Source organism: Diabrotica undecimpunctata, chromosome 2 (assembly GCF_040954645.1).
Source record: "Diabrotica undecimpunctata isolate CICGRU chromosome 2, icDiaUnde3, whole genome shotgun sequence".
Classification (NCBI taxonomy): Eukaryota; Metazoa; Arthropoda; class Insecta; order Coleoptera; family Chrysomelidae; genus Diabrotica; species Diabrotica undecimpunctata.
Window position 1 is genome coordinate 94774302 of NC_092804.1, and position 24060 is coordinate 94798361.

The 24060-nt window shown below is 30.1% G+C and overlaps 1 protein-coding gene across 4 annotated transcripts in view; it reads left to right on the plus strand.

Annotated features, from left to right (window-relative positions):
- Cdk12 (Cyclin-dependent kinase 12) overlaps window positions 1–24060 on the plus strand; it is a 446209-nt gene that overhangs the window by 207515 nt on the left and 214634 nt on the right. For all 4 annotated transcript variants that reach the window (XM_072523219.1, XM_072523221.1, XM_072523220.1 and 1 more), the window contains exons 14-15: window positions 7271–7539; window positions 13706–13891. In XM_072523219.1, the coding sequence (XP_072379320.1) occupies window positions 7271–7539; window positions 13706–13891 (455 nt within the window). The remainder of the gene's footprint in view (window positions 1–7270; window positions 7540–13705; window positions 13892–24060) is intronic.

The following is a 24060-nucleotide window of genomic DNA, read 5'->3' on the forward strand; positions in this document are numbered from 1 at the left end:
CTTGGCACATGCCATCAGGAGGGTTGGCAAACTAATATTATTCCCTAATTAATATACAAAAAATTACAAAGGCTCATTACATCTAACAAGTTCATTAAAATTAATAAAAAATAAATTAAGTAAATATTCATATAAATGTAAGTAATAGACTAAATGTGTATATCCTACTAAGTAGTACTTCGCCCTGGACTAAACAGTAATAACAAAGTATAACATTAAGGTATATATTGCATTTAAAATTATTGAATGTGTCCCTTAGAGGGGGTGAAAGCTGTTGATATAATAATAATAATAACAAGATAGTCAAGATAGACAAGACAGATAAAAAGATAATAGCTATTCGCAAACAAATTATTAATACTAATTTTAATATTTTAATACTATTGAAATAACACCATGCTAATAGATTTAATAATTAAATAGGCTCACTAACTTATACCTATACGCCCATGCTTCCCTACAATAACCTGCTAACTCAGCCTTTCCCTGTCTCATCATTGTAACTACTTCCACTCTACTAAGTTCATGTCTACCCAACCACTTTAACCTAATATGTCTCAACACCGAACATTTTCCCAAAAAATGTATCACATCTTCCCTTTCCTTCGTATTACACATTGAGCAAAACCTTCTTTCATCATTTCTGCCAGGTCGATCATTCAAATATAGAACTCCACATCTTAATTTGAAGAGCCATCGAATGTCCCCAAAATTTTCCATTTCCAGTAGATAATGCATGTTTACTCCTTCTTCTCGCAGTTCTTTGTAGTGTCCACAAAAATTTGATTTGAGTGCCCTATTCTCAGCCTGACGCTGTATCTCCTCTTTCTTTTTTTCTATCATATTCTCAATCATACTAGGCCAGCTTTCTCTCCATTCCCATTCACACCTTACCTCAATTCCAAATTTGTCTCCCATGCTCATCCAATCTTTCCACCAGCCACACCTTGCTCTTATCATTTCTTTCAAAAGAAATTTTGGCAACCTATCACTCGAATATCCTAGTATTTTTTTAACATATTTTTGATGTAAATTCATTGTATATAGGCTGACTCTAGCAATACCTGTCTCCAAATCTAACATAAAGTTAGGACAATACCTTGGACAAGAGAACATTTTTTTTATATAAAATCTTCTGATTATTTCCACCTCATCGTACTCAAAAAGACCCCATACCTGGGACTCATAAGTCAAAATTGATCTTATCACCGACTCATACACTGTCACTTTAGCCAAAAAGGGTATATCAGCCTTAGACACTAACCTACTCCAAGCCGTGTGAATCGCTACTTTTGCCAAACTCTGGCGCTTTTTTAGATGAGCTTTAAACGACAACTTGGGTGTTAGTATCATTCCCAAATAATTATAGTTATTCACTACCTCTAATACTCGATCATTCAGCTTCCAAGATTCCCTGATCACACCACCTCCTCTTCTGAATACAAGAATTTTGGATTTATCTAAATTGATTTTTAGATTCCACATCCTACAGTATTTTTCCAGTTCATTAATCATCCGCTGTAGCACCTTCGGATTGATTGCCATCAAAACCAAATCATCTGCATATAATAAAAGTCTTATAATTAAACCATTTATCTCCAAACCGCCTCCCAATGCGTCATGCAGGTCATTCACAAAAAGCGCAAACAGTAATGGACTTAAAAGACATCCCTGTCTCACTCCTACATTACAGTCAAACCATTCAGATAGACCTTCCCTTGACCAGACTGCCGATTTTGTACTTGCGAACATACTTTTTAACAAATTCAGCACTTTAGTAGATAATCGACTAAGCGACTCAACTTGTAAAAAAGGGCCCATCGATCAACTGTATCAAAGGCAGCACTAAAGTCCACAAAAAATGTATAAACATTTTTTACTCCCCGTGCATGTTGGATGTTTACTATACTCGTAAGATTAAAAATGTTGTCTATAGTTGAATAGCCGGTTCTATATCCTGCCTGAAACTCATTTAACATGTTATTATTTTGTACCCACGAGGTAAGTCTGGTTAAAGTCAATGCCGCAATGAGTTTGGTTACTGCATTTAAGAAGCTGATACCTCGATAACTTTCTGCACTTTCCATATTTCCTTTCTTATAAAGAGGAAAAATTATTGCATCATAAAATCCCCGAGGAAAGTTTGGTTTGACGAAAAAATTATTAGCAAGCCCAAGTACAAGCACTTTTCCGTTTTCTGGAAGAAACTTGTAGAACTCAGCAGCAATTCTATCCACTCCTGGTGCTTTATTTGGTTTTAAAGAATCCAATGCTATTTGAAGTTCTTCCATACTAAACGGCCGGTCTAAATGTTCATTGAGGATAAACGGTTCTGCATACAACACAGGATCTGCTGTTATCTCCGTATTCAAATGTCTTGCAAAATGTTGCAGTAAACTATTTAAGTTAACACCTTCCCCAATGGCCGAACTTCCAAACTTATACAGTCCAACAGCCTTCCAAAATTCTTTTGAATTTTTAGTATTTCTTAAACCCAATGCAGCATTCTTATAAAATTCTTTCTTTTTAAAGTCACAAAGGTGTTTGTATTCCTGTTTAACATTCCTGTATATGTTTGTTGCATAAGTTGAGCTAATTTTTCTAGATACTCTGAGATATGACATTACTTGCTTCCTCTTTCTTGCGCACTCACCATCAAACCATTGCTGGCTTTGTTTACACTCCTCCTTTGCCTTAAAAAGCTTACATTCTCCCTTGTGTGCTGACTTTTTTATACATTGCTGTAGTAACTCTAAAGTTGTCTCCGGTTGATCAGTCCACTCATTCACCCTATTAATTTCACAAGACATTCTTTCTTTATATTTTTCCGAATCAGTTTGGGTCCAAGTAATTTTAGGAAGCAGTGGCAAAACTTTACTCGTTGATCCCTGACCGTCATTATCGAAGGTCAGCTCCACTATTAGAGGCATATGGTCAGAATAATATTCACAACCTATAAAAAAATTATCTACTAAATTTAACATCGGTCTTGATACACATGCAAAATCTATGACAGAACTGCCTAACGGCCCTAAGAATGTGTACTCCCCCTCTATATCGCCTTTTGTTCTACCATTCAAAATAACCAAATTAAAGTCGTCACATAGTTCAATTATCTTTTTCCCATGATGATTAATCAACTTATCTTTAGAAACTCTCCTTTCACTCAGGCTTGTCCTTCTGTATACCCCATCTTCATCAAGCTCATCACCTAAAATCCCTTCCTCCCCCAACCTTGCATTAAAATCACCTACAACTAAACTATTTTCAACATTCTGATCTAAATTTTCTACTAACACTCTTTCAACATTTTCAAAACACTCCGCCCAGTACTCTCCTGGCCTCAGATACACTGGAATAATGCTTACTTTTTCATCACCTACTTTTATATCTATAATCATTTGATCATCCACTTTCCTCAACTTATGTTGTATCTTATGATTAACACCACACAACCACCCTCCACTCGCTCTACCAAAATTGGAAAATCTCGCAGCTGCCTGTGTATATAACTTATATCTATTATTAAAAACCTTATCAGTAAATACAGTTTCTACATGTGTCTCACATAATATAAATATTTCAAAGTTACTTACATATTTTACAAATCCTATTTGATTAAGTTTTGATTTCAAACCTGCTATGTTATACATAAGTATTTTTATTGTGTTCCAACTCTCATTACCAATAGTCATATTACCAATAGCCATTCCATGTTCCAAATTCACGACATCATCATCTTCACTCTCTATCAGATCTGGTTCACCAACCCTCTTCCTGATTCCCCCGACTGGATATTGGAGTTTTCTTGATTTATATTCTCTGAATGATCCATCACTTCTGCTTGATCACTATTAATACTTGGAGAATTAAACAAGAAGTTTAAATCGACGTTCCAGTCCATCTTCAAACGATTCATACCATTATCCTTTCCACACTTTAATCCATCCCTCAAGTCCCAACTGTACTTAACTGATTCCACCAATAACGAATCAAAGACCAGTTTCATTTTCAGCTCATTATTCTTTTCTTTTATTTTCTTCATAATTGCTCTCAGTCTCGATCTTTTCTCCCTAACTTCTTTGGTATAGTCTCTGTCAATGTAAATTTCAGTACCTCTTAATTTTTTAGTCTGTCCCAGAATCTTAGAAATATCAGTATCCCACGGCACATGAGCTATTATGGGTCCATTTGGCTTTGGTGATCCAAGTGGGTGTGCTCGATTAATCATAACTTGATCTTCAATACCTAAAAAGTTTTTACAAAAATCTGAAATTACTAAAGCACAAGGCTCTCTACCAGAATGACGAACACCTCTAAAAATAAGGTTATTCCTCCTTTGTCTTCCTTCTTGATCCTCTAGCATTCTTCCCCTAACTGTGTCCCTCCTTTTCAACTCTTCTAACTCGTTGGATATCCCAGATACTATCCCAGATATCTGTGAAGATCGTATTACCATCAAATTCATACTTGTCATCATATTACATTTTTGTCTTTTTTCTATTTTGTTGTTAACAATTAAATGATCTGGTATTATTTTATATCTTAGTGGGAATTATATTTAGGTAAATGATCAATCGTCAAAAATGTTATGTAGAACATGGTAACAGTTTTGCAGTGTTTAACTTTATATATATATATATGTAGGAATATTTCTTACTATAAGTATTTAGCATAGTTTTATTCATTAGTTACGCCACTGCAAGGAACCACTTAAACCACAGGAACCACACGCCGAAAAAGACGAAAAGACGAAACCAATTAACGACGGGGGTGTTCGATATTTTAATTCGCAGGTCGCAGACAATTATCCGTAATCTTGTGTATTGTAAATGTAAATAACATCGTTACAGTGTATTGTATATAATAAAGACTTCTCGCATAGATCGCGGACTTTTAAATATAACGTTAACCCTCTTCAAATAATAAAAGAACTTTAATTAGACCTACATATATATATATATATATATATATATATATATATATATATTGGAAATATCGGGTATGTGGTCTTAAATAAAAAATCTTTGTTTTTCTAAAGCTTAATATTTCGCCATTTATTTAATAGCTTCGTCGGGAGTAAAGAAATTAAAAGATTATACACATAAATAAAATTGAATATTTAAATAACATTATTGTTGATGAAACTGTACATTTAATAAAATGCATGTTAAAATTTAAAATATCTTTGAGCACGTTCGTTAGCAATAAATAAGATGGAACAAGTAAAAATTATTTATTAGAGAAATAATTTTTACTTGTTCCATCTTATTTATTGCTAACGAACGTGCTCAAAGATATTTTAAATTTTAACATGCATTTTATTAAATGTACAGTTTCATCAACAATAATGTTATTTTAATATTCAATTTTATTTATGTTTATAATCTTTTAATTTCTTTACTCCTGATGAAGCTATTAAATAAATGGCGAAATATTGAGCTTTAGAAAAAACAAAGATTTTTTATTTAATATAGACCACATACCCGATATTTCCAACATATTTATAAATTGTTTTTTGGTCGAAATAATCACGTTAAATATATATATGTATATATATATATATATATATATATATATATATATATATATATATATATATATATATATATATATATATATATATACATATTGTCTACTTTTCTCCTCTGATATATCCTCTAGTAGTTAGTATTTCTATCTTATTTTTGGTATTCTTCTTGGTTTGTTTATTACTGGTTCCCAGTTTGTTATCTTCCTAATTAGTGCATCTTCTTCTCTTCTTTGTATGTGTTCAAATCATAGCAGGATTTGTTTTAATAAATTTTACCTTTCGGTTCCCTTGTCTTCCCTTTCGGTGATATTTCTTATTAGATGATTTATTAGTCTTCTATATCCTCCTTGTTCTGTCTTTATTAGGCCGTGTATTATTCTCATAATTTTTCTTTCAATTATTCTTAATTTTTCTTCATCTTTTTTCGTAAGACACATTGCCTCCGATCCGTATGCTATCACTGGTCTAATTACCCGCGGTTCACCCGTGAACTCCGTCAAACCTAAAGCGACCTTACCGGAGATTGGGAAACCAACTCCGGTGGAAGGTAAGGTGAATGCCGACCAGGAAGGGAGAACTGGTCCCTTAAAAAGTCGAGCTTAAAGAAAATGCCAAAGATATTCATATGGAAGTAAAGCTCAAAATATATAAAACTATCATACGACCAATAGCAACATATGGCGCAGAAACATGAATCATGGCACAAAAAAACAATAAACCATATTAATACTTTTGAAAGTTATTGAGAAGAATAAGGTTCAACCACGAGTCATATCAATATTACAAAGAATTCTCTACAGGAAATTATATAAAAATACAAAGATTGCACTGGGCAAGCCACCTTATAAGAATGGATAATAATAGAACACTTAGTGGAACTATGGTGGGACGTAGGCCAGTAGAAAAACCAAGGAAGCGGTGGATAGACGAAGTAAGAACCGATGCTTAGCAGATAATGAGGGTGGATAAATGGAGGAGAGTGGCTAAGGAAAGGGGTGCTTGGAGGCGGATTCTGGGAGACGACATGGCCTGATGTGGGATGTAGCGCCATAGGAGGGAGATTATATTATATAGAGAGTTATAGTATAGTCTAGTATAGTAAACTGAATGATTACTATATTTAAAATGTCATTAATAAAATAAATTTTATTGTGTAACAAATTATATATAAATATTATATTCATTTCATTTGCTTTTAACAGAACAAAATCAAACGTTCTTACTGAACAGAAAATATATGAAATTAAATAATTTATTTTTTAAGTGGAATTAAATTTTAAAAATGGTTTGATACCCACTGATCATCGCCTAATTATTAACCGGTCTTCTTATATGGCTTTTACTTGACTCAAGAAGTTCTTACTACACTCAAGAAGTTTTTACTTCATAGTAAGTTTTTTTAATAATGAAGTAGTTTTCCGTTGCTGTATTAACATGTTTTATTAGTTACTTCACTGCCGTTTGTGTTTTGCAATCAGTTACAGTTTTCAAATCCTGCTTTAACCAAGCAATTGAATTCTGTTGAATGTTTTTTATTTTCATAATACATTTTTGTACTTAGTCATAGTCTTTCCCTTAATATTCTCAAACTTTTACTAATCTCAAAATTTTTACAACAAAATTCTTTAAAAATTAGATATTATTATTAAATTAGGTTTCTGCTGAAATATTTAGATATATTTCCGTTATACCCATACATATTTGGTGATATATGGTATAATACAATAAATATTTTAGGCAAACGCCGATATGATGCAACTGGACAGGATATCCCGAGTATGTGGAACTCCTACCCCCGCTGTGTGGCCTTCTGTGATCAAATTACCGCTTTTTCACACCCTAAAACCTAATAAATTACATAGACGGAGATTAAGAGAGGACTTTGTGTTTATGCCCCCGTCATCTTTAGATCTATTGGATAAAATGTTGGAACTTGATCCAGAAAAAAGAATAACCGCCGAAGATGCACTAAAATCCGCTTGGCTCAAGAATATTAATCCTGAACAGTAAGTAATTTGCACCTGTAATGAATCATTTTTTCATAATGCTCATTTAAGCAATTTTATTTTGAGATCAATGCCACAAAAACTAAGGACTAAAGCCTAAAAAAAATTTCTTTTCCAGCTTTTTAAAATATTTAAAGATGCTAAAGAGTATATTTAAATAGAAAAAACATGTTATGGTAGTCTTAACTTAAATTCTTTATAAAATCACATCTCCCAAGCATATAAGCTGCGGTGGATCAACGGCAAAGTTCGATGTCTCTATTATCAGGAGACACAGATAAGAAGCTTTATACAATAATCATAAATACAATATAGCTTTACGTTTTAAAATTAATAGCCATAGGCTAAAATGAAATATTACTTATTTTCTAAAAATTCAATCTATATTTTACCCACAGCAAAATAATTTTATTAATCTCCAGAGTGCCGAAATCAACTAATTTGTTTATTGTGTGTTCAGTCGCTGTCATCACTACAATAATTTCTTAAATGAATCATAAGTTTATTAACCTTTATAAGCATCTATATCTATTTCTAATTCTAAATATTGTATATTCTACTTTTATAAAATGATAACATCTTTGTCTCCAACCATCTGCTGTAATATTAGTGAACTGTAGTTCTACCAATTTACATCTATCAAATTTGCTGTAAATAACCATAGATAGATATAGCATCCAAAAACACGTGCAAATAATAAAATTGTTTTATGGAAGTTCGGGCAACGTTCCGCGTGCTTCGCCCATTTTGCAATTGGCATAATCGTCCTACTGAGAGGACTATTCACAGTGTGGTTAATAAATTTGAGTCCACTGGTTCAGTAAACAATGAACCAGCACCTGTAAGTCAATGAAACGCAATATTTGCCGAAAACATTTAATCTGTCCGTGAGAGGTGTAGGAGAATCCGAGGCAGTCGATTTCACGTCGTTTACAAGGACTCGGTCTTTCACAACAATTTGGCGAATTTTGCGTCTTGACTTGGGCATGACATAAAAATAACACAGGAATAATTAGTCCAGGATATGACGGTTCTGCTCAGAATTCTTTTTAAATGCATGGATTTGCTTCCTCTAGGGGTAGTTACCACCCTTGGTCGGGGATGGAAAAGTTTATAAAAAAACCATGATAGTCGCTAGAACAGTAAATTTTAAGACAAAAATGATCTTTAGAGTTTTTTCGAAAAGGCAATATTTTGGACTTATTCATAATTTAAAGTTTATAAATTACACGTCAAAAAAGCATTATTTTAAACGGTTTTTCGCGAATAACTTCAAAAATTTAGATGTTATCGGGAAAACTGTTTAAATATAAAATGAAACCCATAAACGTTATAAGATTTGTTTTTATTATTATTATTATTACTGTACTATAACTTAATATTAACAACGTTATGGCTCCTCGAAAATAGACTTTTATTCGTCGAATACAAAAATCGAAACATGATGTTGAATAACCTGAAAATTGTAAGTTTTTCATGGAAAACTTATAGAAACTTTTTTAAAGATCTTACAAAAACCTTTAAAATTATCACTGGTAAAAATGATTTACATAAAAATTAATGTTATATAAAGTTATAACTAAAATAAAGTCTGCTTATATTTTTTGTGTCCCAGAAATTAACAAACTCACCCTTACCAAACCATCCGGGTTGAAACTATTCGTTACTCATTTACAATGTACTTCATTTGTATATAAACATTACATTCTGGAAGTTTAACTGGTTTAGAAGGTTTAATTTTGAAAAAATCTGAGTTCAAAGTAAAGACACTATTTACGGAGTGTCTCAAAAAATCCCCTTTTTTCAAAATAACTAAGAAAGATACAGACAAAAGGCTCGAATACGAAAAATCTGCTTTTTTCACTGAAGACTAATCTGATTCTTTCTTTATTTTTGTAGGCTAAAAATTAAATGAGATATGATTGTTTAAAGGTTGTAATCGCATGCGTTTAGCACTATCTTCAAGCCCTTTCAGCGCAACGTTTTTTAAAACGAAGAGCTTGAAAAAAATGTAATATACACCACTTTGTACTTTAGTTTAAAAGCAAGATCTATTTTAAATTTAACAAGATCATTTTTGTTTTAAAATTCACTGTTTTAGCCATTATTATGGTTTTTTTTATAAACTTTTTACAACCTCGAGGGGGAGCGGGTAACCACCCTCACTCGAGGGAGTTTAAGGTTGATCTGCACCCCCCAAAAGACAAACTACAAATTCAAAAAATTTGAAAAAAGTTGAGAAGGTATATGTGACAACTAGAAGTATTTTGACAAAATTTGAGCAAACTTCATGTTTCCGTTTTCGAAAAAACTCTAAAAAACTACTTTTTTACAAGTATAAAGCGGGAGAACCAGACATACAATTTTGTTAATTTTCTCACAACATAAAAATATAAACCTAAGAAATACGTATGAATTTTTTGAAACTTTTTGAATTTACAGTTTTGTCACAATGGGAAAAAATAATATGTTCCGGCTTACAATAAAGCTACCGGTAAGAAACCGGAAAAAATTTTAATAACAACATATATAAAACTGTAAAAGTGGAAAATATTTGCAATAAAATGTTGAATATTTTTTCCTAAACATATGAAAAATCTCGTTAAACAAGAATTATACCTTGAACTGCCGCCATCAAATCTTATACTAGAGAGATGGCTCCATCTCAAACGTTGGTAGTATTTATCATCGATAGATTGCATTACTTTCGGCCTCGAAACGCTTCAAGCGAATCGTCATACTAACGGGGTTGCCATATCAATTATTTTGTACAACACTTTTTCAGATTACAATAAGAATGTTACCGGTTAATTTTATCTGGCATGCTGAAACTTACAGAATAATAGATACTGTACTATTCCATCTACAAGTAATATATCTATAAAAAACGTATTTAGTTTTTAAAAACCTATTTAGACGTTTTTAGGGAATTATTTTAGTATTTATAAACAATAGTGTTGCTTGCATAACGTGTTAGTGGTAATTTTTATATTAGTATGTATAAGCATTAATTTTTCTTAAGAAATTCACATTTGTCAACTTGTATTTTAAATCTTGTTTCCCTTAATTTCTCAAAAATCTTCTTAAGATTTACCATATGTTCCTAAAGAGAGTTTGAAAATGTCCATGTAGACTAGATATATTTCGCCTGTAAGTCTTTTTAAACGTTCTCCTTTACTCTCTTCTAAATATCTTCTTCCTTCATTTCAATTTGATGGAATCCGCTGGCTACATCTGGGTGGAAAAGCATTGGCAGTTTAAATAAGAAGGGTATTAAATATACGGTTAGTTGTATAATATAAAGAGTTTATATTACTTGGAAAACATTTTAGCAGATAAATATTTTAAGAATAATCAAATAAGACGAAAATTACAGGTTGGACAGAACAGCTAGATTAGATTATTTGAATAGTAAAATTTATATTAGCTGCATTTAAAAAATTTAAATATATTTATATTATTTAATTTGATGTCGATATTATATTTATTATCAGTTGGATATAGGTAAAAATTAACAGGGTGGTCAAAGTTTAGTAAAGACTTAACAGAACACTTTTTATTTTAGTTATAAGTATAAGTTATAATTTATAAAAATGGGTGAAAAAATATGCCATAGGCAAAAATATATTTTTTTTTTAATTCTGCTAGCTTGAACCGTAAGCCAGGAGAATCTCTCCCCTTAAGGGTGGTTCGGTGGTGAAAAATTATTATGGTGGTAATTAATGAAAAATGTGTGAAAAAAATGTCATAGGCAAAAAGTTTTTTGTTTGAATCCTGCTAGCTTGAACCTTAAGCCAGCAGAATCGCTCCACTTAAGGGTGGTTTGGTGGTGAAAAATTAGTGGAAATCGGTGAAAAAATATTGCGTAGGTTAAATTGGATTTAGCTTATGTGTCCCCGCTAGCTTAAGGGTCCTATAAAAAAATGCTGAAGCACGTCGAATATAAATATGCGCTTTTTAAATATAATAGACAATGTGACTCACGCAAGCCTACCACAGTGCAAAAGCTTTACTTTTAATGAAACTCCCTGTATATTTTTCTATTCTTAAAAGCTCTTTAATAACCTGATCTCATTCAACTATGTCATGTAGAGTCTATTATGAGTATTACAGAGTAGTTAGTATCTTGAAATTATACAGTGTGGAAACCACTTATGGAATAAAATTGTTTGTGTCCTTATTTTAGAAAATTGTAAAAAACGCTGGGACACGTCAACTTTAAAATTCAAATGGGCGTTTTTTAAACATAAGTTTAAATGTACAAGCTGATTCACGCACGTCAAGCAGGGTCCATGATCTTTATTTTTAATGGAGCACCCTGCATATTTTTAAGTTTCTTAAAACTTCTTAACTACCCAATGATATTATTTAGGGTGTGATATAAATAAAACCCAATATATTGATAAATAGTTTAGAAAATGGATGTTTATATTAGCTTATTTAAAAAAAAGCATTATTTAAAGTGTAATTAATTATTAATTTCAAAATTTTGTGTATTTAATGTCTTGACGAAAATAATTATTCATAGTTCTAAAACTTCAGCTTGAATTATTTATAATAGACCTACATAATGTACTTTTTTGGGATGAGGCTATTAAATAGCTTCTAAAAACATAAAAATGTACATGGTGTTTTATGAAAACAAAAGATGATAAACTATGCTAGACTTACATGAATCATCCTGTACATTTAAATGTTTAAAAAGTTCACATTTCAATTTAAAAGTAGACTGGCCTGGCGTTTTTTAAAATTTTATAAAATAAGGACATAAACAATTGTATTCCATGAGTGATTTACACACTGTATAATTTTAAATTCCACCCTGTATTATTCATAACAGACCCTACATGATAGATGATATAGTTCGTTGAGATCAGGTTATTAAGCAGCTTTTAAAAATAAAAAATATACAGGGAAGTCTATTTAAAATAAAACTTATAACACTATTGTGCACTAAATAAACAAATGTAATATTAACCAGAAGAGTATCTGTATCACAGAAAAGGTAAAGCACTAAAACTTGTTCCTATAACAAATCTGGCAACATGGCTTTCAAACACACTGTTTATACAGCAATACTTATGAAACCCCGAAACACAGAAAATGTGTTACGGATATATTTGTGGCATCTTTTGCACACAGTTTCTGATGACAAAATAATTGTGGAATCCGATGCCACAATTTTATTCGTCGATACATAATATTAATACCATGGAGTGTATCAAAGTAATTCCTATCCATACACACTCTGCACGACGGGTGCCAGTATCATGGTATGTTAACTCCGATTTGCCACAATTGAGGATATAGTATGCGATGCCACAAATATTGTGAAACGTGTGTGTGTGTGTGTGTGGGGGGGGGAGGGGGTGCGTGTGTGCGCGCGTGTGTGTGTTATTGAATACCCTACATTTGATGGCATTTTTAAATTTTCCGTAAAAAATAATCTGTACTTTTATAATAGTTATACCTAAATACAGGGTGTTTTGATTAATTTCGCTTTTTCTAAAAGTGTAACGTTTTAGAAAAAATTTAATGTCTACGAATATGAGAATTGGAGACAAATTTTGTCTTGGGCCTTAATAATAGACTATTTTCATATTTAAATAGATGTTTATTTTAGCAAAATTTTTTACAGGGTGTTCAGAATATTAGATTGTTCTATTAGCAAATTCAAACTGTAATAACGTACTTCTTTTAAATGAAACAGTAGGGTAAATTGAGTCCATTATCTTATTTTTATTAGGATCTAAACTTGCTACAATTTATTATCAATTAATACTGCAGTTACTTGTATTAGGATCGGTTTTAATAAAATTTTAATAAAAATTATCACTATAAGTTAGATTTAGTAATGGAATTTAAGTTTTGTTTATCTAACTATTTAAGATATGTGTATGGATAATGTGAAACTGCTAAATTTTAATCCCTGAGCTTAAATTGTATCATATGTAGCAGTAGATTGAATCCAATGTGACAATGGTCAGACTTGCGTCCGAAACAGGCTGAATGCAAAGTGAAGTTGAAATATTACAAAGAAATAAGTCCAGATTTTAGAAAATAATGTCACAAAAGAAAACACCGGTGGCGAGAACCTACACTCTTTGATAATATTTTTTTTTTATTATTTATTTTCATTTAAAAATGTATAATCTTATCATTTTAGAATCTCTGCTCCGGAATTACCCACGTGGCAAGATTGCCATGAAATGTGGAGTAAGAAACGCAAGCGCCAGATTCGGGAACAGGCCGAGGCGATGCAAAATTTGCCCCCAGGGAAACCATCTCTAATGGGCAGACCAGAGAAGATGATTGTAGGCTGTAAACCAGAGGATTCAATGGATGGTGGAGGGTGAGTCTCTTTCAAACCAATAATCAGTGTATATTAAATTTTTAGTAAACACTGTATTAGATACTCTTATTTAGAATACAGAAAGGCACAAGACATTTTGTGAATTACCTGTGACCGTTTGACTGATTTTTTTATTGTATCTTCGCGTTTGGTAGCTAGGTTTCTAATTTCATTACCTGTACCTGCAGACATCAAGTTTTTGGAAATAGATGATATTTGACGTTTTCTTAAGTCAGTATTAACAATAGACATTGCCAAAATAATAAATTGAATTTAACTTATAGGTATTTAAATGATTTATAATTAAAGTTACATAACTAGTTTGGTTTCCTATATTAGAAAGTTAAAATTGTTTAAAAGTATTAAAAAGGTTCGTATTAAAAGTACTGTAACTTTTACTGTATTTCTATATAAAACACCAACGAATTATTTTTCTTCGATATCATACCGACCAATTCGTAAAATTACATTGGTTTAGTTAGGCTTCTTAAAGTTATAAAATATCTTGGATTCTAAAAAAATACTAAGATAATGTGCACACGTTTCTTTAAATGTTTTTGTTATGAATTTGTTTGTACAGAATTGTTCTATCAACCAATTCAGATAAAGATTTCAAAGAAAATACTGAAAAAATGTTACAACGTGCCCAAAATATTTAACTTGAAAATCGAAATTTCATACAAATTACAGGTGTTGAAAACGAGGTAAAAAAAATTGGTTTAATATATTTAAGGAAAACGTTTATGTGTTTAAGATTGAATAGAAGGATGGAGTTAAGTATGAGAATATTATCATGCTCTGTTTTAATTCGACTTACTAATTTTAATCAATCAATAATCAATTGCTCAATGAATATTCATATTAATTGATCTGACATAAATTTTTCTCATCCTCATCATAAAACCTGTCTTACTTTTTGCATTATGTGAAATATATATATTTTTTGTTTTTACTCCTTTTTACTTATTCCCAGTATCTGCATGCTTTATTTTCTTCTTTCACTATCTTTAACTTTCCCCGTATTTTTGTTTAATACATTAGTTTTCTAAGGAAAATTAATTAATAAATGAATATATACTTTTGCAAGTATAGTTGGTGTACAATGCATGTTTGTTTATACACATATTTTTAGCAGTAAGAAAAGTGCCTGTGAATGGATGTTGTAGACTAGTAGAATCGAGATATACGTCAGTATCTTGACAAATCTCGTTAAATATCATTGAAACAATTGTAGCTTATTTTATTTCATGCAAATATATACAACGCGACTAAAATGTGCCGTTTATAAATTCTGTGGGTATTTTCCTAATAACTTCAAACACAGTGTCAGTTATTTTAAACTTAAAATTTTTTTCGCATTTATCAATATTAAAATTAAATAGACCAGATTTAATGTTGAAATCGATATAACAACATCATTCGTAAAACATCAAAAGTAATATTTATACTGAAGTAATCAAATAAAATGTCGATCTACATTTTAAATGAAGATAAATAATGTCTTATTTATGAAAAAATATTGAAATGTCATTATACCATGTTACTGTTTAATTTTAATGTATAATTAATTTGTTATTGTTAATGACAACATTCTACACATGTACTTCGTTCTGATGGATGTCGTAAAACATGTGCAAAATTAATAAATGGACATAGCAGACAGCCTATTAATAATTTTTTCGAAATTTAAATATAAATTTAAATTTAAAATCACATTCTGCATATTAAATTATAATAGTATTAGGGATTTGTATGTAGATGGTGTCAATTGAATACAGTTCTTTCTTATTTAACCTAAAAAAAATGTTAATAATAATTTCTACAGAAAAATATGCTTTCAGGTTAATATTGATAAATGATTTTACTTATGAAAAAAAAACGGCAAAAATCTATACTTTCAAAAACCATGCATGTCTAATGAAACCTAGATGTTTTTGTTTTTTTCCTTTTGTAAAACAATAGTGTGATATGCGGCATTGGACGTAGTTAAAAGTGTATATTCTGAAATATAGTTTAATTGTATTTTGTAAAAAAATTGTAGATTAATTTTTAGTTGATCCCATATCTAACAATTCTGATTATGTAGTGTCTAAAAGGGATTATATTGTTGTATAAATTGTTATGTTGATAATAATTATTTTCTTTATATTTTAATTTAGTTACAATTAATTTATCTTTTTTCCATACAGTCAGTTTGAACCAAAAATAAAAAAAAGAAAAATCTTTAGTTTACAATAGTTTTTTCTCAATAACCTAAAACCCTGTCAATATCATTATTTTACTTTTTAATTAGCTAAAATTTATGAAAAACAATCGCATGAATACTATGATGGAAATGCAAATTCTGATAACCTTAAATTAGAAGTCATCGAAGTTAAAGTCGGCAGCTTGAACTGGCTAGGAGTTACAGTAGTAAATATAGAAAAAAAAATATTCGAAACATAACTTTAGTAAAAACAGATTAAGAAAATTCAGCAGAATAAGTAAAATTCTGTAAGTCCAGTAATAACAAAAATATACAAAAAATGTATATTTCGCTTATTAAAGTCTACCAGGTCATCTAGGCCTCGATAACTTGGAGCAAGCTCCCTCAGAACTCAAAGCTTTTGATGCCATAGGTATCTGGGTCTGGAATGAGTAAAATTTCACAACAGAGTGAGCGCCACATGGCTCTAACTTGATACTTATATTTGACACAGCAAAAACATCAATTAACAAAAAAAGGAAGACTTAGCTAGTAAAATATTCGAAAATTATTAACACCGAAATTGCTTCAAATGGGAAAGTAAGAATAACATGAACATAAAAATGCGGCAAAGGTTGTTATGTTCCTTAGATTAGAATATGTAGCTAAATATGACATTCAGATGTCAAAAAGAGATACATTAATTTTTCGAATAAATAGAGAGAAACATGTGGCATAAAAATCAAAAAATGGCATAATTGCGTCACGTAATAAGCACATTTACTTTAAAAATCACAGGTCATGAAAATCTGTCAATAGTCAATACACTAAAATGTCATTAATATTCATGAGAAGATACAATTTAATTTAATACATTTTTGGTTACCTGAACTAAACCACCTCTTTTTGTGATTTAACATCGTGGACGGATGCCAAGTTCTTAAATTTCTGTATGACATTATAAAAACGAATGAACTATCTCTAATATTGTGGTAGTCTTTAGCTCTTATAGGAAACACTCGGATAGGTCAATTTGTTGTTCCAATTTCCCAGATACTGATAGGATCCATTTCTTTTTTCATTTTTTTCATTGATATCTGTCAAAAGTATGCCGTCATCCACAAAAATACATGGTACAAGAATAACTCTTGTTTTTCAAAATCTAGTGAGTGACACAAGAGCTTATAATGTAAGACATACCATGTGGAATAATATACCATTATGCACAAGAAGTTCTTACTCCGTGGAATAATATACCATTATATACAAGAAGTTCTTAATTTTATGTAAATTTTTTCAAACTATGGTACAGTTCCCGTCATATAAAACTGCTACACTTTTTTTTCCCAATGTAAACCTGTGTTCAGACTTGACACAATGGTTCGTAAATCAATTCGTTGTTGCCATCACAGATAACGGAATTGCACTAAATCTAAATAAAAAAAGAACGTTTAAAAATGTTTAAAGTTTTTATATAGGTATTATTATTATTATCATTAACAACAAAAAACTGTATCTAATAAATTTAATGACCAGAGAGAGGGTTGAGTTAATGCCCAAAATGTTTAAAGCATCTTTAAACGTACGTATTGGCACAGAGATATTGGAATGCATCTACTGTAATTTTATAATGTGTTTGTCGCACAGCCCTCCTTTTCGCTGATTTGATACAATATTTTCGTTGTACTGAATTATATAAACATAAACAGATAATTCCATTGGAATCCGCCGACCACAGTCCATCCAATCAGAAGGTATAAAAAGGCCTGAACTTGTTTATAATAAATTAGTAATAAGTTAAGCATTTAAGAAGTTGATTGTTAATTGTATTTAGAGCGTTTATTTATAGTTCGGCAATAAGTATATTGTATTGTATTTTTGAAAATAAAGTTTTTAAAAACGAAAGTTTCCACGACCATAAATTTAATTACTGGCAACGTTGCCCTAGAAATTGGAATGACATATGTGACAAGATCAACTTACACAACTTGAAAAACACGATTTTTGGTTATAAGAGTTGTACCAGTTTTTTATGACGCGAACGGTACACAGCCAACCACTATGATTTTCTTCTTTTACTTTGTTACATACCATGTATCGTCAGTTGATAAAAAATCCATGACGCCATATTTTTGACAGATGTCAATAAAAAAATTTAATTCTATCAGAAAATGGAAAGCTGGTAAATTATTCTGTTTATGCGTCTTCCGTAAACTTTGAAGATTGCCATATATTCTATATGATTAGACTTAAAATAATTTTTCAAAATTGCACCCGTCCGTAATTTTATATGATTACGTTACGAAAACGTCATAAAAAATGTACAAGTACCTTAGTTCAATTGAGCAAAAATTTATTAATTTAAGTTTTTTATTTCAAAAAATCAATGGGAGAGGCACACTTTAGACGTGCACTTTAGAATTTTAATAGAATAAAGTTTATTTTGTGAATTATGGTTTATCTCTAAAAGATATTTGGTTATATTCGTTTGAAATTTTATTTAAATCACCTACATAACCAACTCAAGAAACTTTGTTTGGTAAATCAGTACCTGCCTCAATCAATGGCATATTTGAAAACCTGAAATATAAAGAAAAAAAAATTTACTTTTATATATATTTAGCTTTCAAATAGGAAGTCGTTATCAGAATATAAGAAAACGTTAAGTAAACTGGACAAACCAAAAAAATGACAAATATTTAAAATGAGATTGCTAAAGATCATCCGATTATTTATTATTTAAAATTACTTGCCATACAATGTAGGCTGAAGCGGTAGCTGCCTTGTTATAATGATTCAATTTGCATATTTATAGACTCTAGTCTGGAATTGATTCTTCCTAAAGTTTCTTCTACTGTTGCGTACAAATATTGCTCAAGATGCATAAGTTTTCACAAACAATATAAATTAAAGGAAATAATATAAGAAATAATAAAATTAACTTCTGGAATCTAAACCCTTTATAGTCTAAGATCCCACTGCAGGATCACTACGTTCATAACGTAGTTAATCAAACTCACATTTTTACATACATTTAAAATTAGGAGAATACAGTAATAATAGCTTGCCATTCAAAAAGTGGCCGCAAAAATTCTATTAATAGTAATTAATTTTTGAACAAAAAATTTATTTCGTTTATTTATTTTTTAAATACAATACGCTGCTCATGACGTATATGCATGTTTTTTTTATACCAAATTAAAGCAACTTTTTTGCCTGAGAAAAAATGGTCGCAAAGCAGGGTTGCCAGCTGTTAAAAACACGAGGTATCAAAGATAAAGTAAAAGACAGCTAGCGCGCAGTGTTTAGCCAGCGAGTTTTTAAAGCATGCGTCGATAGATATATACATAATAAAACTTGTCAAAGCAGTGTCGTTGCGCGCTAACTTTATTTTACTTTATCTGTAATACCTCGCGTTTTTAACAACTGTCAACCCTAATTTGCGAACATTTTTCTCAGGCAACCTTATAATCATCATATTAAGAAAAAAAAGCTTTAATTTGTTATAAAAATATGCATATATAAGTCATGAGCGGCGTATTTTATTTAAGAAATTAATAAACGAATTACAATTTTTGTTCAAACATTAATTATTATTAATTGAATTAAAAATAGTTGCGGCCTATTTTATATATATTCTCTTAATTTTAAATTTATGTAAAAATGTGATTTTGATTAACTACGTTATAAATGTAGTGATTCCGCAGTGGGATCTTGTACTATTGTAATACGAATAGCATTTAAAAAATTGTCCTAGTTATCCTTTAAATGACTGTAATTAAAAAAAGCTTTTTTTATAAACACCATTTTTTTTAATTTTGGTTCAAATAGTCTTATTTTCTTATTTCGTTTTAAACTAATGTACATTTGGATACTTGTCCTATACAAAAAAATATTTTGATTCAAAAATAGCTGTTTGTTGAAAATAAAAAATGTGCCAGTATGTTTTTAGTGCAACACTCTTAGAGATAATTAACTAATTTATATAAGTGAAAATGGTGCTGAACACATAAGTAAGTAATACAAAGTTTGTTTAATGATTGCCTCACACATTCTGAACTAAAACTAACTTGTATATGGTTGCTATCAGTAATAAACGCAGTATATTTAACTAAGTTACCTCAAAACAATTTTTAATTTGTGGTCTAGATTTCTCAAAATAACATTATAGTGATAGCTGAGATTACCAACATAAATTTAAACGTTTAAATTTTGAAATTGCAGTAGTATTGGATTAACAAGAAGACACACTATTTTTCATTCCAATAGCTGTTGGAAAGTATTGTCAACAATTTAAAAATACACTATTTTAATATACATCTTTAGAAGTTATCGAATACTTCTGATTTTAACATTAACATCAACTACTCACACGTTTTTCATGAAGATCTAAGTTTTTTTTGCTGGAAATATTATAATTATTATTGAATATTCTGGCAAAAATCAACATCAATCAAATCAGATATTATGTAAAATGATAATGAACATAATATATGCAAAAAACAAGTCAAAAATGAACGGAAATAACCAACTCTAATTTAGTGCTACTACAAGTACTCGATGTCTTCGAAATGTAATACATGTAATAGATTTCGGGAGATTGTTGTCTTAAATAGGATTTCTGTGCAATGCTTAATATTAAGTCGGTGATAACTAAACTGTATTTAAACTGGTTATTGCAAGGATACAATTTAATTGTATAACTATTGATTTAGTACTACTGTTGCTTTTTTCTACACACCCTATAAAGATAATTAGAATAAGTAAACGATAAGTTCTTGCAGCTGCTAATACTGTTGTACGAAAATAGTTTATCAACATTAGTTGTATAAATTAACGAAGAGAAAAAACTGAAAAAAAAACATAAGAAAACATAAAACTACTACTATGCGAGTTATTACTCTGCGAATTATGAATAAATCCTGGTTATATTGCAAAAAAACAATGTGGGATAGCTAACAATATAGAGTGACGCTGTCAATTTTCCCAATATGACGTACAGGAACATTATACATCGCAAATTGCAACATTTTTCATGTATTAAATTACTTTGATTTAGTTTGTCTACTTTAAACAAAATACAATACTTACTACTTTGTCGTGACTGGACAGTTTCTTCTGGGTAATCAGATCAGATTTAAAAAAAAGCAAACGATTTATATTCCTTCATCCCATTCATTCATTTAGAGGCCATTGTACCATCAGTAGGTAAAAGAAGTTAATATCCAGTAGTAGTAGTTAATAAACAACAGTAATGTTTAAAGATTAGAACGCAAACAAATGTGGCTACGAAATATAAAGAACTTTGCATGTCGCAAAAGATAGACGTCTGGTGTTAAGATAGTTCGCCAACACACTATAGGTACACAGTACTATAAGAAGAAGGTGCATAAAACAGCAAAGCGCCGCTTTTTGGAGCAAAGCAAAGGCTAAATAGTTAAATACTTATTATTATAGACTGCATGATATTTGGAACGTTTTTTTTATTATTATCCATATTTAACTCATACTAATCTCATTTTCTCTGAGAGAAAAATTTGTTTATCCAAGATACCAAGATTCGCTTATCCAAGATAACGTATCAAAGAGATTGAGCTCTGTAAAGACTATTTCCGTGTTACCGAGCCGTGGGTGACCTGACGCTGCTGCATTTCCCAGAAATTTTCTGACGAATGTTCTCATGAATGACACTTTCTTGCATGTTCTTATACACATGTTCACTAGATTCAGCTGTTTTATATATATATATATATATATATATATATATATATATATATATATATATATATATATATATATATATATATATATATATGAATGGGATGAAGGAATATAAATCGTTTGCTTTATATATATATATTTATATATTAAACCTAAAGCTAAGATTAATACTATTATAAAAATGAATATTAAACTCACCAGTCCTTGGTGGTCACCATGGTGCTCCTTAAGTAATTGTACAAAAAGAAATAGTAGATTCTACACTTTAAAATATTACGATTTGAGCCAAATTGCTTTAATAACATGTTGATATTAAGAAAGATACAAGGTGTTAAAGTGCAAATTTAAAATTTTACTTTTCGCTATAACTTTCATGTTTGTAAACATTTATGTATAAAAATTTACAGCTGGGTACTATTAAATATGAGAAATTATAATTTGATGCACACTTTGATGTAACTGATAGAGGGCGCCACATATGCGGTATAAATTTGCACTTTACTTTTTTGCTCTTTAAGTCACATGTATTTGGGATAAAAAATATTAAAGATACATTATGTAAACAAAAAATAGGTATACCTGTTAATAACTACAAAACTCAACAGTTTTCGAGATAATCGCATTTTACCAATCAGCTGCATAATTTTGATTTAAGGCAATTACTCCAGGCAACGAAGAAAAAATAGACAAAAACATTAATACTTCTGAATTTTGGTATAAAATACCTTTAACTAAAGTTAATAGTTAACGGAATATCAAATAAAATAAATATATCAGCAGGATAATTAATAATAGGATTTGACAAAATAACAGAATAATAGGATTTTACATCAAACATTTTACTTTTTATGTTAAATTAAAGTCATAATCAAAACATTTTGTTTACAAACCAAATTAAGAAATAGTTAAACTAAATAACATAACTTTTTGTCAAAGTAAGTGTTCGATATTTCCACCATTTTCTTTAATTCATATGTCAATATATTCCATAAAAGATCGTCTCATATTAAATAGCATCATTGGTTCTAAAAAAACTGCTGCAGTATTTATTTCTCCCCATAGTTGGTTGCGAATGTTTATGGAATTCTTATAGACACTATGTTTTAATGCGCCCCATATACCAAAATCAAGTGGATTAAATTTTGGGCTACGTGGTGGCTATAATGTATAATGGATGAATATATTCTTTTGGATACATATCCAAATCTTATGGTATATTATCGAACTACATCTTATTTGTCGCAGAGGTTAAATAATGTACAAACAATGGACTACTATGATTTACTAACGAACTAATATTATGCTGAACTAAATTGCTGTGTGTTTACTATATTTATAACAATATCGGTTATTAGGCCAACGATGTTTTTTGTAAAAATGCTGAGTTTTTAAGGTTAGATTTGTAGCAAAAGTATTATGAAACAAGACACATATGTGTTATTTAATACCTATGCTCTAGTTTCTATTTGTCCTAATAAAAATGAGTAAACAATTTACGTAATGAATAATAAGTATTCTTTTCGGATTTTTTATGAATTAAATAATTATATCAATATCTCACCACATTGCCAAGGAATATGACTACCACGACCAATCCAACGTTTAGAAAAGTTGTATTTAAGTATGTTCTAACTGCCTTCTCTCTAGAATGTGGTGGTGTAACATCTTGCATAAACCACATATTTTGGGTTTTCAGTATTTTACAATAGAGAAAAAGTAATACAACGCCATTATAGAAACTTGAGAAGCGATAGAAAAGGGAAATTGTAAACATGACGACGGCCAACGTCTAAATACGGACACGGCATCTAAAGAAGAAGATAGAGAATCTTTTCTCCAATAAGATATTTAGCATCCATAAAAAAGCATTTTGTGATGTTACATTATCATCTTTGAGTTGTTTTAATAAGAATAAACTATGAATTATGCTTATGTACAGGTATTCAGTGCTTTACCGCACAAATAACAACCTAAGAATTTTTTATGCATCTGACTTATAAAATGCGATTATCTCGAAAACGATTGAATTTTCAGGTTATTAACAAGTATACCTTTTCTTTGTAAAAATAATGTATCTTTAATATTTTTTAACACAAACAGAGCTAACTGAAATAGCAAAAAAGTTAAGCGCAAATTTATGCCACCTGTGGCATATGTGGCGCCATCTATTAGTTACATTAAAGTATGTATAAAATTATAATTTATCCTACTCAAAAGCATCCAACTGTAAATTTTTGTACAAAAATATATACAAACGTAAAAG